We start from the raw sequence: 18,177 nt of genomic DNA on the forward strand, positions 1-18,177 counted from the left end.
GATTTAGTTGTTTTCACACTTTGGCCATGTTAAATATTAAACGGACTGGACGTGACGTCATAATGTTTATGATCAAAACATCATTAACATAAGTTTCGGTGAACATTCCTAAAGTACCCTGTGATCAAAAGTCGGATTTTGAAAAAGTAGGATGGTAGCATGCCTCGTAATTCATTTATAATTTACCAAACATAGATAAATAATTTAATATTTGATATAGGTACTTGGAATACCAACATAACTGTCACCTGAAACCGTTGTTTTGCAATTTAAAGTATTAAATTCTCTCATCGCTTAATTGATTGGGGAATTATTCAAAATAAAAACTAATCTAACGCAATGTTCAACTATACATATAATATACAATAGAATAATTTCATACTTTGCAAAAAGAATAAAAACACAGCAATCAGTCTGATGTAAAAATGGAAGTCTGTCACAAACATTAAAACCAGTCAAGGAAAACTGTAGCGAGAACACAAGAGATTTGGTATCTTACCGTCATGGTTGAAGTCAACTATGTAGTCTGGACATTTCACTTTGACAGGACCGGGAGCACTGTTTGGCCAACAAATCAAGTTGTCCCATTCCCCGGCGCAGTATGTGTCTAATGCATTACCTGAAATCAATATAAGTGTTAATCTTCGCACCAATATCGACTGTTCAATTTAAATGAGACTTTATTAATGTTGTCACAATCCATTTAATATTCTATAGGCTGAATCACTGTCATAATTATTGCTTAGTATGGGAACTTTATACCAAAATCAAATTTAAAACAAAAAATGAGTTGCTTTTCACAAAAAAAATAATGACAATATTATCAAATTTTAATTTTTCAATAATTCATAATATTTTATCCGAATAATCTTATAAAATAATCTATAATACTATGAACCCAAACCAAAATTTAAAGCAGAATTCATAAAAAAAAACAGAAAAACATTTAAAAACACTAAATAAATTTTCAAATATAATTGATTGCAAATTACACTTTTCTGAGAAGGATACGGCTGACCAAATTTAAAACCAGTATTGATAAATCATCAAAACTAGCGTGAAATTTTAACAACATCCGTTGAGACACACGAAAATTTATGAAGTTTATTTACATAATTGACAAAAACACTAACACCGTTCATGGCCGATAAAAATAGAAACAAGACATGACATCACTGGTACTCGGAACACTTTTGCCAAACCAGTAGTAGTAAAATTTACGATGATGAAATAATAATAGTAAAATGACTAGGGTTATATATTAGCACAATGAAATGGCTTTAGATGGTGATAAATACAGCTGAGAATGTCCATATAACTGTCTGTCATTTTATCATCCAATCCTAACAGTAGTAAATGATAACAACACACAAATAATAAATTATGACTTCTCAAAAAATAGAGGAAAATAACGGTCAGAAAAGAGTATGTTAAAAAAATATGGGGATATTGGGTTATTATTTGCCACTAAAGCTCGTTGATTCAAAATACTGACAGTGAAATTTCAGAAAATACAAAATACGATGTTAATAAACATTTCTATTTTGAAGTCTTCCTAATGAAAGTAACAATTGTGTGATAGAATGTTGGCAATTTGGAGAAATTTTAAATTTATTCAAAATTTGATAAAATACAAAAAAATTACTTTATCATTATTATAAATATCCCAAAAAATGTTAAATGCTATAGAATATACAAGGAAATTTGATTGTTGACACATAATATGTTAAGTTAAGACTAGCGTGCTGTCAATATATTTACTACGCACCATTTAAATCCGCAAACATAAACATGCCAGTTCAAACACTGAGATATACTTTGTACTCTTCAGTTATAAGAACCACCATTGATAGTTATATTTAGTTCATCCGCATATTTAAAGATAATATTTATTTGCCACCACATGCCACTCCTAATTCACTGAGCGATGAGTTACAGTGGGAAAGGTGACAAATGTGGTTTGAAATAATTTAAGTTCAAGCACATAAAGCATCACAAGCCGTCTGAATCAAATGGGAACTTGAATCTGTTACAAATTATTCAATAAACATGTCAGATATAGATTTTTTGTTGATGTAAAAGTATACTATTATAAATTGTAAAAATATTTTAAAAAACATTGTGGCCATTTTTATTGAAGGTGGTAAGATATTGTGTATTGAATATTGATCTACTGCCTCTTCACCCTTGTTTACTTCCTACCCTGGATTCATATGCCAATATTGCCACAAAAAGGTTTGAAGGAAATGATATTAAAATGATAAATAGAAATAACAAAATTTCTTTTCACAAAATAGCAAGTTTAAGATTGTGTTTTTTTTATTTATCATTTTTTACTATTATTAATTATAATGATACTACGGTTATTATGAAGATGACTAAAGTATATTATTATTTTTTTTTTATCAAAATTGTATTCTGCACTGAAATCGTAAGGTTACTGCTAAATAGTTCAGTTTAGATTATTAAAAATTCAAATGAATTGCGAAATTTTTAAAAACCGCAAATTCAGTTATGGCAGTTGCATTGAAATTATAAATGCTTCATCATGGCCATTGAAGTTAATGTGATAAATGCACTCATGGGTAGAGAAAATTACTATGTATGGTACAGAAAAATGCTTTTTTTTTACATTTCAAAAGAGGAGGGATGTCGATGGATGGGTTCGACCACCAAAACCCCCTTTGGCTACGCCCCTGTCGGCATTGCATGCCCAATTTATTACATCCCGCGTGAGGTGCCATATTGTTGTGTGGTTTAAACTTGAGACTTTTAATATTTGACGCAATATTAAAGATAAAACGCTTTAACCACTATGCTTTATGTTATGTGGGATCGCATAATATGAATAAATCCATAATGAACAAACTTGTCCCTTACCATTGACATCTAGTGGTTTCGCTGCGGTTTCCAATTTACTCTCACAAACTTCCATTGCATTCATGAGAATCTGAAGCAAATCTCGAGCACTGGTGATTCCGCCGTCCACCATGATCAATGATCAGATGAATAACAAGTCAACACTGTTTCGTAATACGTTATATTACTTTAGTTTCATTATGTTCTAAAACTGTAAAAGTTCATAAAGTAAACTTGAGAAAATTATGTAATATGGTGCATATCTAAGTAACATTTTTTAGTTGTATCTCACACAAAACTTGTATTTCCAACAAGATTTCCTTTTACTAGTCATCCTTAAAGTGACTATTCCACACCTTCTAACCAATATTGGGCGGCATTCGAGTCTCAGGTTGAGTCAATTAATGAGTTAAGTCTTACTGGATGTTAGTTGTTGAGTCCGACACCTTCTATTCAAATGACTCAGGTTGAGTAAATTCAATGACTCTAGCGTCCCCAACAATGTTTCTAATATTCTATCTTTATTTCGTCATTCATTTATTTTGATAGTCCGCCTCAATTTCAACTTCCTAACCTACCCTTGTAAAATATCCCTGGTAAAACTTTTCTACTATTCAGGTATTCAATTACTTTCGTTGCCAAACTAATAATGTCATTATTCTACAGATGATAGGTTTAGTTTTTTACCTTGATTAAAACCTAATTATTTCTACATTTCAATTTCGCAGTCAAAAAAGTATTTTAGTTTTAAACCGACATCAGTTTTGCAAACTACACAAAAGAATCAATTAGTTGATTAGAAGTTTCCCAACTTTGTTTACTGAAAATAAACATTTCAAATTCGCCTCACTACACAATTACAAAAATATCCAATCGATACCTATGTCGTGAATATGAATACAAGACAAAAGGAATTACAACAAAATTCCATTATATTCAACTATTAGGGTTTAAAAGCAAATAGGATTACTGTCCGTAAGTTTAAATGAAATAAAAGTGAATTCCCTTGACATCAATTTGATATATGATTCCTATATTGGTTAATCCTAATATACATTTGGAATCTCAAGACAGGCTATTAAATCTTAATTAAAGTAATCCATATGTCTGTCAATCCAGGCATAACAAATTGCACGAATTTACATTTAATGGAAAATACAAATGAATCCAGCTTGCATTGTATTTAGCTTTTTGTGATGTATTTGGGGTTATACAGGGTGAAGGGTGACCCCAAAAAATGAACCTATAAACCACTTTATTACCGACCGGTAAGTAAATGAAAAAAAATTATTTAATACTTATTAATCTTGAATGTATGATTGCACCCAGAAGATTCAGCAATCTAGCAATGCTTTGCACAAAAGTTATGTTGTCTCTAGGATATATTTCAAATATCTGGGTTCTGTTTTGTAGGGGTCACCCGCTATGATTCAAAATAAATAAATAATTTATAACAAGAATAAGAAACAAATAGTTATTTCTCATTTAAGAGCAAATTCTATGAATACACAACATAAAAATTATCTTCTTGTGGAATGGAAAATAAAATTAAGTTACATCTTAATGTGATGATAGAGTAAATAAGTGTTACATGATAACAATAAATTGCAATGACAAAGAGGTGACAATGAAAATCATTGTCGTCATAGCTTCTATTGTCCTAAAGAAAACATATTCAGATCATTACCATTCGTTTTTGGAGCCTAGTAGCTCATTACATATCAGGGGCTACTTATGCAGAGCCTTGTTCAGATATCAATTTCCTTGTTTATTTCCGTAACAATAACCAATCAGTAATATAAGTCAACGATGACGTAACATCTATATAGTGGATCAGACACTTCTTTCACTCAGACAGATATTTAAGCATGGTAAACATTGGAGAGTTTTTTGTCAGATTTCGGTTGTGTTTTCAATCAAATAATTCCATTTTCATTATATCCTCCGAAAAACTTTAATTTAGTTGCAATAATTAAAAATTAGTCCCAAAAATATATGCGATATTTTATGCTAAAGTCAGCTATCTATAAAAAAATTTTGAACACATAAACTAGTTAATAAGCACCTACTCGTACTCACTTATTAAATGTAGCTTTATCATGTTACCTATATTTTCATCCTCGTACATATAGATTACTAATCTATCGCTGTAACATAAATATTTAATGAATATCAGATACCACTTGAAACCTCGGATAAGTTAGATGTGTTCAAATATTAATTGTAACAAAATTGCTCTATCAGGGGAAGATAAATACTTTACAAAACAAGAAAAAAATCAATTTTACTCTCAAATAAATGAGCGTTAAATTTTATCCATTTCCATCCACTATTTCTACAAACTTCCTCACTTGAAAAACTTACTTTAAAAATATTTTCAAATCCTCTCTGGACATGATCACTTTTGAATCACAATAGACCGTTGAATCTGGCGTTTCAAAAACACCACACATGTTATGTCCACTACAAAATCCAATTTCCGCATTTGAATAACAGATTTGTTTGATTATCTACAACATCAATAGTCAAATCTCCGACAAGTGTTTTCAGACGGTCTGTGTCCACTTATGATATGATAGCTATTAATCTTAAGGACAAGTTTTCATAGCGAAGGAGTTTCAGTCTCTTGTGAAATGAATAAATTTAAGATGGATTGACTGAAAAAAAGCTGTTATGACTTCCTTCGAAGTACGCAAGAAAAAGGGTTTTGGTGAAAAGACTCCTCTAAAGCACTTATCTCATACTCGTGACAATAGTTCAGCAAAAGTCAGAATACTTCAGACCACTTTTTAAAAGATTGATTAAAAAGTTCAAATTTAATAAAAAAAAACTTTTAGATCATTTTCAATTTTATACTAACAGCTTTTGTTATAAGTTGGACAGAGATACTTAGACACAATAGATTTGTGTATCTATCAACTCAAGGAAGAATTAGACATCTGCAAAAAAGCTATTTTTCACGGAAGAATTCATTTCAATTCTTTTATCGTTCTGGTAATCAAGTGATCAACGTAGCATATCAAGTGTGGGAACAAAAGATTCTGTACCATTACCAGCCTTTCCGTCTTCTCGAGTGGCCTGTTTTGCGTTTCCTAAAACTCCTTAAGAGTGATCTAAAAATTGGCAAATTTCCTTGTGGAGATTAAGTGCTTTTTATTGTTGTATAATTAAAAAAAAAATGTGAAAAATTATTAAAAATTTAAACTTTAAATCAAATTGCTTTATGCCTGAATTATAATAGAGTGAAATAACAAAAACTGAATATCAACAACATCCTTTTGTAAAAATCCAAAATGATTTAGTTCACCATATAAATAAAAGTACACAATAGTGTAAAAACTTTTTTAAATATTTATAATTTTAAAATCGAAACACGGATAAATGACAATGAATAAGCAGCTAGAACATAATCCTAATCAAGAAGTTCTAGAAAACAAAATGCTGCTGAAGTAAAAACAAAATGCTGCTGAAGTAAAAATAAATGCTGGTTCAATCAACAGGTTTGAAATAAGATAATAAAAGACCAATACGCTTGGTGGATATATTAATCTGTGATCAATCACCCAAGAAATGAAAACAACATTTAATACTTTACATCCTTAGAATTTAATTTTTTGTCGGTATGAACAAACTTTGATTGACTGAATAGTTTTTTCATGTGTCTACCAATATAATTCAAGAGAGCAATATTCAAATAGGGACCCCAGAGTAAATGATGAAAAGTGTTTCTATGAAATAAAATAAAACAGCACAAGATTGGGTGAAATATCAGATCATATAAAATATGAATTGAAATTAAATTAGTTTAAACGATTGATGCTAGCTTTTGGGATTGACTGGCTTACAAATGTTGTCAAGAACATTGTCGATGCGAGTTTTCAATTATTTTATTATCACACTACTTGATCAGATCTCAATATCTACATTCGGACTTTGTATCTATTCCACTTAATATATTGGATTACTCCGTTGCTATAAACTGCTCAAGTTAACAAAGTCTCTCAATAGAATTATAATATTTAAATCCATACAAACGGAAATACTTGAGAATTATGCGGATTACGAAAATTTTATATCCCAAGTACTAAATTCTGCTTTAAAATTTCATTCAGATAAATATATTAGAAATGAAAATTTAATTTGTTCTCAATTGCAATTCCTAATACCTGTAATACGGTAAGTAAATAGGCGGAGCAATTAACAAAATCTATTATATATAACTAGCATATATATAAATGTACCTTAAAAATGAATGAACACCATCCTATCATTAAAACTGTAATACTATGTACAAAATTTCGTAAAGCCCATATCCTGGCTCTAAATACCAAAATACACAAATTTTACCAACACGAGAAGCTGCAGACGCCGACCTGCTCCGAGCGACTCTCGCAACGGAATGAACGTCGGCGAGTGTTTTGTTTACAAATACTTATGTAGATGTAGTAATATCGTAACACCATAGAGACATCTCGCGGTAGATATTTGAGAGTTCTGAATTTTGTGGTTATGACGATTATGGAGTCTAATTAAACTAATACCTGTACTAACAACCAGTCCAGATAAGGTATGAGAAAGGCTAATTGGTACGTCAACAATTCTTAGCAAAAAATATCCAATAAAAAATCATGCACCGCACCCATACACTATCTTCATCCTCTCGCACTGGGACATGTATGTGCCCTAAACCAGGGGTGCCCTAAACTTTTGGTGTTGCGGAGCCCTTGAAAATGTTGACTAATATTCACGGAGCCCCAAATAAATGTTAAAATTGTTACTTTCAGATTAATATTCCTGAGCAAGTTAAAAGTACTTTACTCAATTTAAATGCTGAACCTTTTTTAATAGGGTTAATACAAGTCATAAATAAATCTAAATTTCAAACATAAATTATATATACTAAAGCTGTAAATTTGACACTTGACAAACATACTAATAAATTAGGGGTCGAATCTTTTCCCTTTTGACATTTTTGGAAGACTTAAAAGGCCGCTAATAATGTGCGCGATTGCATTTTGTTACAATCGCTGATTTTTTTCCTCAGCATGGCGTGTTTTTGAACCTTGAAACATCTTTACGCCGGTGTTTATTCTCCCTAAATCAAAAATTTCTCTCGGCATATACATGTATTGTTACACAATGACGACGTTAATTGCTTTTTTGTTCTCATGGGGAATTATGAGTTCAATGTGAAAAATATGTTACCATTTTATAGTCATCGGCGACGAAATGCTAAAAATAATAATTAGTAAAGAGGTAAATCCTAACTCAAATTTCTTGATTGAAAATCGGCATTCTAAAATATTAAAACTTAAAATGGAAGATCACACGTTTGGTTTCAGCAGACTCACCTCAGATTGAAAACGCTTTTATAGACATTGTAAATCAAAATTTGGTGTTATGTTAGGTTTTCGTCGTAGTAACTGCGAAATCGAAACACTGTCAATTGCCCGCGCGATCCGCGATGTACCTTTTTTTCATTCTGAAACTACTGACGAAGCCGAATGCAATAAAATAAATTCCAATTGTTCGTATTTTGTCCAGACTTTGTGATTTTTTAAAGGGTGATATCTTGCTTAAAAATAATCTCAAGTGCGAAAGAACAAATCAAGTTTGACAAATCCCAAGATCGCAAAAATACGACTCCAATTTATTTATAGTTGGCAGTTTATCACGTATTTTATATTATTTTACAATAGTTTTCTTACATTTTAGTAATCCTAATAGTAATCTCGAATCCAACGCGAGTAACGATGAGCACAATTACATTATAACGACGAGACACGTTAAATGCTCGCGTCGGTCATGGATTGAATATTTTACACAACAGAAATCTCGTTATCCGTTTTTTTAATCGCGAATGTTGCGCGAAAATTTCCGATTTCAATTTTGAACCACCACCCTCTCAAGAATCCTGGCTGTGCTCCTGCTTATAAATAATATCATTTTTTGATTTCCGCCTCTATGCCATATTTCTAGGCTATATTGTTGTCAGATTTTATCAAGGCTGTTATTGCTTCTTACAAAATTAGTCAGTATTTCGAAAAGTAATCGAATAGCTCGCCCTGGGTTTTTTCTCGCGGAGCCCTGGGGCTCCGTACGGAGCATTTTGAGAACCTATGCCTTAAACAAACTGACTATTGTACATATCTTCGTTGTGTCGTACATCTTGTTTTGTGTATTTTACTAGAGTTTTATTTGTATAGTCCATTTCATGTCTGTTGTCCCATTATAACGCACCAGTCCTAAACTGCTGTTATAATTGTTAAGGGTGCATGTCGCATATCTGTGTCTTAGGCCAGTAAGGTCTTGAACATGTACCCCAGGCCCGTCCAACTTTTTTCGTCTCGCGGGCCACTCTCACGTGACGAAATTTGTTGCGGGCCACAAACGTTTGTACCAAACATTAATACCAGCTAAGTCCTGATTTCGGTGTAGTTAATTTACATAATACCTGAAAGGCAAGTTTATTAACATAAAATCAATCAATTTAATAATTGCTATCTGGTTACTGAGTAGGGCAAATTATCCGAATATCAAGTCGAATATTAGAATAGCAGTTTACTATTCGAAAACCTGGTAACACGGGGCGTGGACATGACACTTGCGGTTTTTTGACGACTACGCGAGAACACACACATCACCTTGAAAATGAGTGTTATATTTGCGGTATAGTGTTTTTATTCATTCATTTTCAGTAGCTATGATACTACATCAATGTTTGTATGGAGATAATGTGCGCCAATGTCGCAGGAATATCAAGTTAAGGTGGTCCGATTCGTAAAATTTGAAACACCAATACAAGTATTTAATGTAACATTACGAAGTAACATTACAAAGATTTCTGGACGAATAGCTTAATACTGTTTCGTGACCAATATGCAGCAATGTCATTAAGTCAATTTCATCAGAATTATTGACGAATACGCAGTGACGACATTTCCGAATTCTTATATTTAACGCAAACATTAGATAAAAACAAAATACAAACATAAAAGGACAACGAGTCCCTGAACCAGTACCAAAGATATAGTTGACTTCTTATTTTGGCGATAAAGACGATCAAAGCAGACACGAAAGAATCAACCTTCTTGCAAGCCTGGAAACGTACTATAGCCACCCAAAGGAAGCATGAAACCACGACAGGTTTTCAAGATTTAAACAATTTACTAAAACAGTAAATATTCGGCGAAATTAGGTCGCAAATAAATACAGTCGTAATGAGAAATTCAAGTTACGCCTTTTTTGTTTTTTGAATGGGAATTCTTCATTTGGCAGAATAAGTAGGCATGCTGTGATGAATGTCAAGCTTTTCTGCTACCTAATGGTATTTGTAGATTGAAAATCCTGTAACAAGAGTCCATCACTGTCATTGCTTTTGTGTAATTAAAGCTTCCATTCGAACTGTGATCTAGTGATGATCCAAAGTTCATGATTGCAATGGACTTACAATCTAAAAATACAAAAATAAAAAGATTAGATGAGTATGTCTTTTGCAGTAGAAAAACGGTCGCATGTTAACTTCGAACATATTCAATAAAAATCACCAACCTATCAGTTGTTCACTGCTCATCTGCTATATTTCTCCCATTTAGTTCTTCTGCTATTAGCTACTTGTGAGTTCCAATACTGTGCTGTGATCATCTTCATTTTCAAGAAAATCAACATCCTGAATAGAAAGTTATTTTCAACAATATGTTTGTAATGGTGAAATTATTTTATTCATTTTCGCACTGTATTTTACAGCCAAATACAACGCACTAGATTTAAAAACATGTACCATTATCAGACTTGCATATCGCCGGATGAGAACAGAAGGGGCCCAAATCACATTTTTGGAAAATTCATATTTTTTTCAATATTTTGGGGTTTTGAGCCATGCTCTACAAGGTGGATGGTTTTGAAATCCTGAATTTCTAAATAATAAAAATTTCAGCTGGACTTAGGACTATAATATTTTGTAGAAGTTAGGATAGGATAGGATTTACATATTTATCCCGGGGGAGAGGAAAGCCGATAAGACGGCTTATCCATATGGCGAATCACGGCCTCTCGTCCGGTTACCATTCCAAGTCGGGTATGGGATTAGTTTTACTGTATTGTTTTTCGGAAGCATGGACTTGGTGGTGGAGGAAGCCGTAACCGACCAGCGGTTACGTGAACCACCCAACGACGGCGAGGAGTCCAGCAATCCTCTCGCACATAACCATCCCTGCATGGGATTCGAACCTGCGAACCCACGCAGAGTAATTAGAGGTGCGGTGGCGAGCGTATTCCTAACGCTTAGCCCGTTGAGCCACACCGCCGCGCCTTAAGAACAGAATGGGCCTAAGTCCAGCTTAAATTATTATTATTGAGAAATTCAGGATTTCAAGACCACCACCTTGTAGAATGTAGAGCATGGCTCAAAACCCCAATGCTCAAAACCCTAAAATTTTGAAAAAAGAGTCCTAAGTGTCAGTATGATGAGCATGAACATCAAAAATGAAATGTCTGAAACTTACATCGCCTTTTTGCACTCGCGGTCTCCGTTTTCGCCATTCCAAAAACAAAACGTGTTAGATTGTATTATGTGTTTACGACCTATTATGAAATGCAAAAGCAAACCACAGACAAGAAAGTAAATGCTCTCCAGTATACAATCAAAAGGAATCTTGCGCTTAGGACTATCTGACGAGGTTTCTCGTATTAGGCGCAGTCTTTTTTATAGCTAGACGAATGTCAACATCAAGACGGTTTATAAATTTTGTTTTTGTGATAATAAAAATTGGCTTTTGCTCCGACGGAAACCCGAACTTAGTCAATGTGCGTTCCTGTCAAATCTAACTCGCTTGGCAGCAAAGAAACCGATTCCAACGTCTTTCCAATTACCGGGGGTGATTTTTGTTGCGGTATTTTGGAGTTCAGATGGACGTAATGATTTATTGCTCATTACATACGAGCAATGCCAGCATTAATCACATTCTCTGGCATCTCAATTTACTTTGATAAAGTCAACGGACCTGTTGTTGTTAGTACATCTGTCTGTGCTTGAAGGCCCAGGACCGCAGCTATTCATGTGTTCAGCCAAAACGGAACTGTAGTTCCATTTTCGTAATTGCGTCTATAACACGCTAGCGAAGGTTCTCTCGCAGTCGAGTGGAACTGCCATTCTGTAGGTTAGACCAGACGGCTTACCGGCGAACTATTTTCATTGGTAGATTTTAAATTCTATTATGATCAAACAATTCACGCTCGAGAAAGTGAATACACCCTGTGATCGCAAATAATCCCATTCAAGTAATGAAACTGCCGTGGAAAGTATGCAAACGAAGTCGTTATATAATATATTATTAGTCTTGTGCCCCCTCGAACTGCTTCGTGCCTCCCGTAGGGAGCCTCTGGAACCACTGCACTAGTACAATCAAGTGATTTTATATTTAAAAATGACAAACATCGTTTATGTGAATCAACACCTTATTTATTCATGAGTCTCAAGCTTTCACCTCACTGTTGCCGTTTCTTGCACAAGCTGCGAATAACGAAGTCAAAACCGAAGTTGATAAAGTTTTACTTGAGATCGATTATGGGAGCAAGCAGGCTGTATGTGCCAGCAATACTGCCCATTGAAAGTGATCTAGTCGAGACATTATCCGTTGACGATATAATTTCTGAATTTGCTTCAATGAAAACTAAACATTGAATTTAAAACTTTCGATATAATTTACTATTCAATGCTTTGATTCTTCTGTTGTGTGGGATTTTATTCAGCTTTTACGGACGGTGTTGAAAGGGCGGCATTTCGTGGAAATGACCCTAAAAACTCTCGGACATAAGCTAAAACAACGTTTTTTATTTCGTCAAAAAGCATAACATGTCGTTATATAAAGGCTATGGTAACCTAAAATTTGCGCTTTCGCGTTAGCAAACTCATCCAACATCTTCGTCATATTAATTTTTTCAATTTGCTTCAAAAATCAGTAGCTTACCTGTTATAATTGTCGTGTAAGTTTTGGAAGAAAATTCATTAGCGCCGCCGCCATCACTTTTGGAGGTTGAACACGTATCTGATTTTCTACCGATACTGGTACTACCGGTGCTAGGCCTAATTCCTCCTCAGCTACGTTCGGTATTCCCAAGTCTACTTGTTTCAATTTTGGTTTAAATATTTCGTTTACTTTGATTTTTTCCATACGTTCTTCCTCTTCTGCCCTTTTTCTTCGTTTCTGTGCGCCACTGAGAGGTTTTGCGTTCGACATCATTCTGACAGCTTTCGTAATTGTGCCGGTACGATCAAACTAGAGATGTACCGATACCACTTTTGTTGCCGATACTAGCTAAAACGCCGATACCGATACGCCGATACTACAATAAGGCCGATATTTCGATACCGATACTATGTAATTATTACTTAATTAGTTGTGCTGTGCAAGGCAGGCTGGTTAAAACAATGGTTTTTGAGCGTTGTTCATAGTAGGCCTACACATTATTTCAGATCGAAAAAAAGATATATATATCACATAATATGAAATTAATGTTTGGTATACATATGCTTTACCTGATTAAGATACATTGTACAGCTTTTGGTTTTGCAGCTTAAATTTCTAAATTCTAACCGCTTGGGGCCCCTTTGCGCTGTGGCCCCTTAGGTCTCCAATAGTACCGGTAACTGGTGCATATGGAGAAAACATATCGCTCGCTGCAAAAATCCTTTGCTTTGCTTCGGCCGTGCCTGGTGCAAAATTGGCCGTATTGAGGCTTGGAATTTTTCGATTCGTGTTCGGTTTTGGGTTTTGAAGTATGGTAAGTTGAAAGCATACTAACTAGGAGCATATGCATATTGGGAATGCATATCTATTATGCAGAAAACGTAGCTACAGAACAGAATATGAATCAGTCGCCAAGTGGGGTGCGGTTATTGCTGTATTTATTCATTGATATAACATGGGATGGGACTTACATATTTATCCAGGGAGAGAGGAAAGCCGAAATCCTGAATATATATGGCGAACCACGGCCTCTCCAAATAGCTCTGTGCTCCACATGAACTCCCAGGCTACCAGGACTTTGTGAGGTATTCGTTTACTTATTAAAAATACTGATTTTAACTATAAATTACTCTGGGATATCTTGTCATTGAAATTTAAAATTTGCCTTTTTCATGTCTTGTGAATTTACACAAAAAATTTTTTTTTTATTATGTTATTTAGAGTAGCACTTCCCAAACTTTTGAGCTCGCGGCCCCTTTTATTATATTAAAATTTTTCGCGGCCCAAGCATATTCAGATTAACGTTTCTCAATTATTCAGTGTAATGGCCGGGATCCGGACTCGGATTCGAGTCGAATCCAGGCATTTGTTGGACTCGGATTCGATTTCGAGTCCACGTCGTTTTTACCGAGTCTATAATCAATTCTGTTTTTACTGATTTACGCTTATGTTTGTACTTTTACCCCTATAAATCTCACTACATACCTTAACTAGTTGAAATTCAAGGTTAGATATTTAACAATATCACTCGTGTGTATTATAAACACTCCTAATCAAAACGACGACAGATATCCAGATAATATAACGCAAGGTAAAAACTATTGATAGCATATAACAATGATGCGCCAGTCGCCTTCAAACTATCTATCCTTTTTGGTATACATGGCATCTCTCTACCATTTGCACACGCGACATAGTAAATTTAGGGTTATATATATCTGGAATTATGGGAAAGCATTGTAGTCAAAAGCTTTTTATTTTTCTATTTTACATGTAAGAATTTCTAAACAGCCGCCCAGAATTGACGCAAGGTGGTGGGCTGGAAATCCAGTTCACAGCCAAGGCGCACATTGACCCACGTTTAATGTATTATGGCAGCCAAAAAGGAAGAAAAATATATTTTTATATTGATTCAACAGCTGCGGAACCATTAGGCAAAAAATATGAGATCCGACGTATGTTTGTGAGCGCGCGATGCTGTAGTATGGTCAAAAACGTGTTTTTTCTACTTTTACATTGTAGGATTCTTCGAATCTCTGTAATGCCGGACTCGTCCCATCTCTAGTACGAATCCTTTTTTCTGCATAGCAAGGATCAATGTATGTTTGTTTATACAGGCCTAAATGATGAATTACGATGTGTGGCTACCGACGGCATGGTCCTTATCTCGAATTGTTCACTCTTATTGATCAAACTTAGCATAAGGCAGCATTTTAGGCGACGCCAAATTATCAGGGAAAAAACTCATGGCGCACCTACACAAAAAATATACTGCCTCGAAACAAAACACAATTTTGTCATCGTTAATATGTACTAAATGTCTTTTGAGGGTTTTAATCATGTAGGCCCGAGGAATAAAGGCAAAAAATTAACGTTTCTTTTTTTTTTATCTCTGCCTGGTTTTTCCTTAAAATGCTAAAGAAATCACTCAAGTTTGATGAACTTGGTTCAGCAAATAAATAAACTGCAGCCTATACGAAATTGCAGCATGTAGGGTTTATCTCTTATATTATGTAACAACAGACCCTACGTACAAAAAGTAAACACATAGAACGGCAAAATGACTTTGATTCATAACACGTCATTTGAAACAATAAACATTTAGAATAAATATGATGTGTAATATGTTTCGAGGCGCACTCAGCAAATCGTCTTCGGAAACCGCTAGCCTAGTGATTGTTATGCAAACCGCAAATCGGGTTTCACGATCAGAATATGCATTGTTATGCAAGCGCGATCATTCTACCGTGTTTCCCCGAATACAAGACCAAGCCTGAATTTTAAAAAAGATTTCAATAAAAGCGCTCGCTTTTAAAAAAAGACTTAGTCGATAGCGCAACCTTTTTTTTGACTCAATCTCGTGGAAGTGCGTCGTTTCAATTTTGCTAGGACGTCGCAAAATTTCGTGATTCGTGAACCTTTCAAACAACCCATATCTTCTACTTTCACTGGAAAAAAGAAAGATTAAATCGATCTTACCCGTGATGTTGCTATAATAGAAAAGTTTAATTCTGGAAATTCGGTTTTCTGTAGATAAAAATTATTCGTCCTTGGTTCAAAAAGCGTTGCGCACTCCCATCTTCTTTGAGATTAATCATTTATACACAACAGTCTTTTCTACCAAGGCCCATTAATTGCGATTTCACTGACTGTCGTTAAGTTTTGTTTGTTCGTTTATATGAAACTCATTGCGAAAAAGGTCTTTTGAAAGGTATCAATACGTATTTTCACGGGTCGCAATTTGAGCATATTTTGAAGGGCATCACAATACGATGAAGTTCGAGAACCACTGCGTCCCAGTCGATAGCAAGAAATATTTTCTACTTTTTTTAAATGGTTAATAGTTTATATGTAGCAGTTATTTTAAATAAAAACGTGCTATTTATAAGTAAACGGAAATCGGTAGGCCTATTCATATTTTCTATAATAAAAAATCTCATTATTCTTTATTCCAAAAATAAGCCCTAGTGTTATTTTCGAAAGAAAAATGAAGACAGTGTCTTTTTTTCGGGAAAACACGGTATTATGATGATGTATTCACTCGGAATCTTGAAATCTTTGTTTCACACTATTTGTATAATAATTGTATTTCGAATTCACTGGAGTCTGAAAAAAGTACAATATATATGGTACTTTGTGTAAAATTGGTGTTCTCTTTGCGGCCCCTAAAATTCGTTTCGCGGCCCCTTTCAGGGCCGCGGCCCCTAGTTTGAGAAGCCCTGATTTAGAGTACATTTTGTTATCAATTATGATTTTTGCCTATATATTATTTACTTTTAACGGTCCTTCATATAATTTATGACGGCGTAAGGCGGGTAATAAATTAAAAACAATGCGTCGTTCACAGCGAAATTCCACAGTTACGTGTAGCTCGCCTCTGCCGATTTTGGTGAATATATACAAAAACACGCTCGCGTGTAGCGCCGATCGAATGCATGAAATGTGGAACTTTTACTTGGAATTTGATGCTAATAAAATTGATTTTTTATTGTCATTCAATGATTATTTACATGCGTCGTGATTACTGGTGGGCAAAATCGTATTTTTTTATATAAAATTATTCGAATATTTTAACGAATATCGGCAAAGATGTTAAAGACAACTATTAAGGAATGCATTCACAACAAAAATTAATTTTATTCTGATTTTTATCTTCTGTGTAGGATTTGTATCACAGTTACGGTCCCAATTTTGAGCGAACAATATTATCCTTACTGACCCCGGGTTGCGATATTTGTGAAGCTGATAGTTGACATTTTTATGTTTTAATTTTATATCGTTTCCGTGTTACTTTCGTATTAAATAATAATTAAAAAACTCCGCAAATTGTTGAGTATTCACGTAACTCAGCTTTGGTTTCAAACACTGATACTTAACACGTGAATAAATCAGCAATAATGGCAAATCTACGTAGTCAAAATATTATTTCTCCACAATATCTCGGGAAATTTGCATAGAATACCTCATTCACATGCCTTGCTTATCTGATTCAACGTTTCTAAATTTACAAAAACGATGTTGACGCGATTTACGCAAATTTAGAAATTGAAAAATATGATGGCGCAAAAATGAAACAAAACAAAAAATTCTCACATTCATCGTTTCTGCCTGTTGGCGATAGCCGTCGGTAAATTTTACGTAACTCGTTGTAAATTTATGTTAAGAAATTCTATTTTGCTTTTAATGCGCCCTGTATTAGTATTAAAATATAAGAGAATGTCCTTAAACTAGCTTATAACTCTTCTTTCATTTTGAACGCCCTAACTAAACGACGGTTACATGCGTGTTACTGAATAACAATCACGCATTCTTATTTATCATTATTAGCGCCAACTAAAAAAGATAACATGTCGTAGAGATAAAAAAAAGTCTGGCGGTGTTAATTGCGCTGCAGTGATAATACACAGAATAATATAGTTCTGACGAAACCATAATGCGCGACTGTAAACGACGGTGCTGCTTTTTTGTGGAAGAAGTTTCGCATAAAAAAGTTTCCCAAACGGAATGCGACCCATGTAAAGGGGGACGTGAGGCATTGTATTCATTGATATGAAAATGAGGTTAACATACTTACCCAGGTGGAGAGGAAAGCCGATTCCCTGCTATTCTTCGAATTTTTGTCTTCGTTTTTAATGTCAAGATATCCCAGACTGACAGAGTAATTTAAGATAGGGGAGCCCTGGGGATTCGTATGGAGCACCTTATAAACTATGATTGTGAGAAACCGTGGTTCGCCTTACATTTAGGCCTTCTTATCTCCATTGCTTTCCCCTGGATAAATATGTACCTAAATTCCATGCTATAATTAGAAATTACCGCACTTGACTTCATATTCTGTGCTATAGCTACG

The 18,177-nt window shown here is 34.3% G+C and overlaps 1 protein-coding gene across 3 annotated transcripts in view; it reads right to left on the bottom strand.

Moving 5' to 3' along the window:
* LOC120348195 (parathyroid hormone 2 receptor-like) overlaps nt 1-3,087 on the bottom strand; it is a 35,313-nt gene extending 32,226 nt beyond the window's left edge. For 2 of the 3 annotated variants that reach the window (XM_039418322.2, XM_039418321.2), the window contains exons 1-2: nt 2,881-3,087; nt 500-619 (exon numbers count right to left, since the gene is read on the bottom strand). In XM_039418322.2, the coding sequence (XP_039274256.2) occupies nt 500-619; nt 2,881-2,992 (232 nt within the window). In that variant the 5' untranslated portion in view covers nt 2,993-3,087. The remainder of the gene's footprint in view (nt 1-499; nt 620-2,880) is intronic. The other variant, XM_039418323.2, reaches the window with a different exon arrangement.
* Between the last annotated feature and the right edge of the window lie 15,090 nt (nt 3,088-18,177).

The sequence above is a fragment of the Styela clava genome, chromosome 11 (assembly GCF_964204865.1).
Source record: "Styela clava chromosome 11, kaStyClav1.hap1.2, whole genome shotgun sequence".
Lineage (NCBI taxonomy): Eukaryota > Metazoa > Chordata > Ascidiacea > Stolidobranchia > Styelidae > Styela > Styela clava.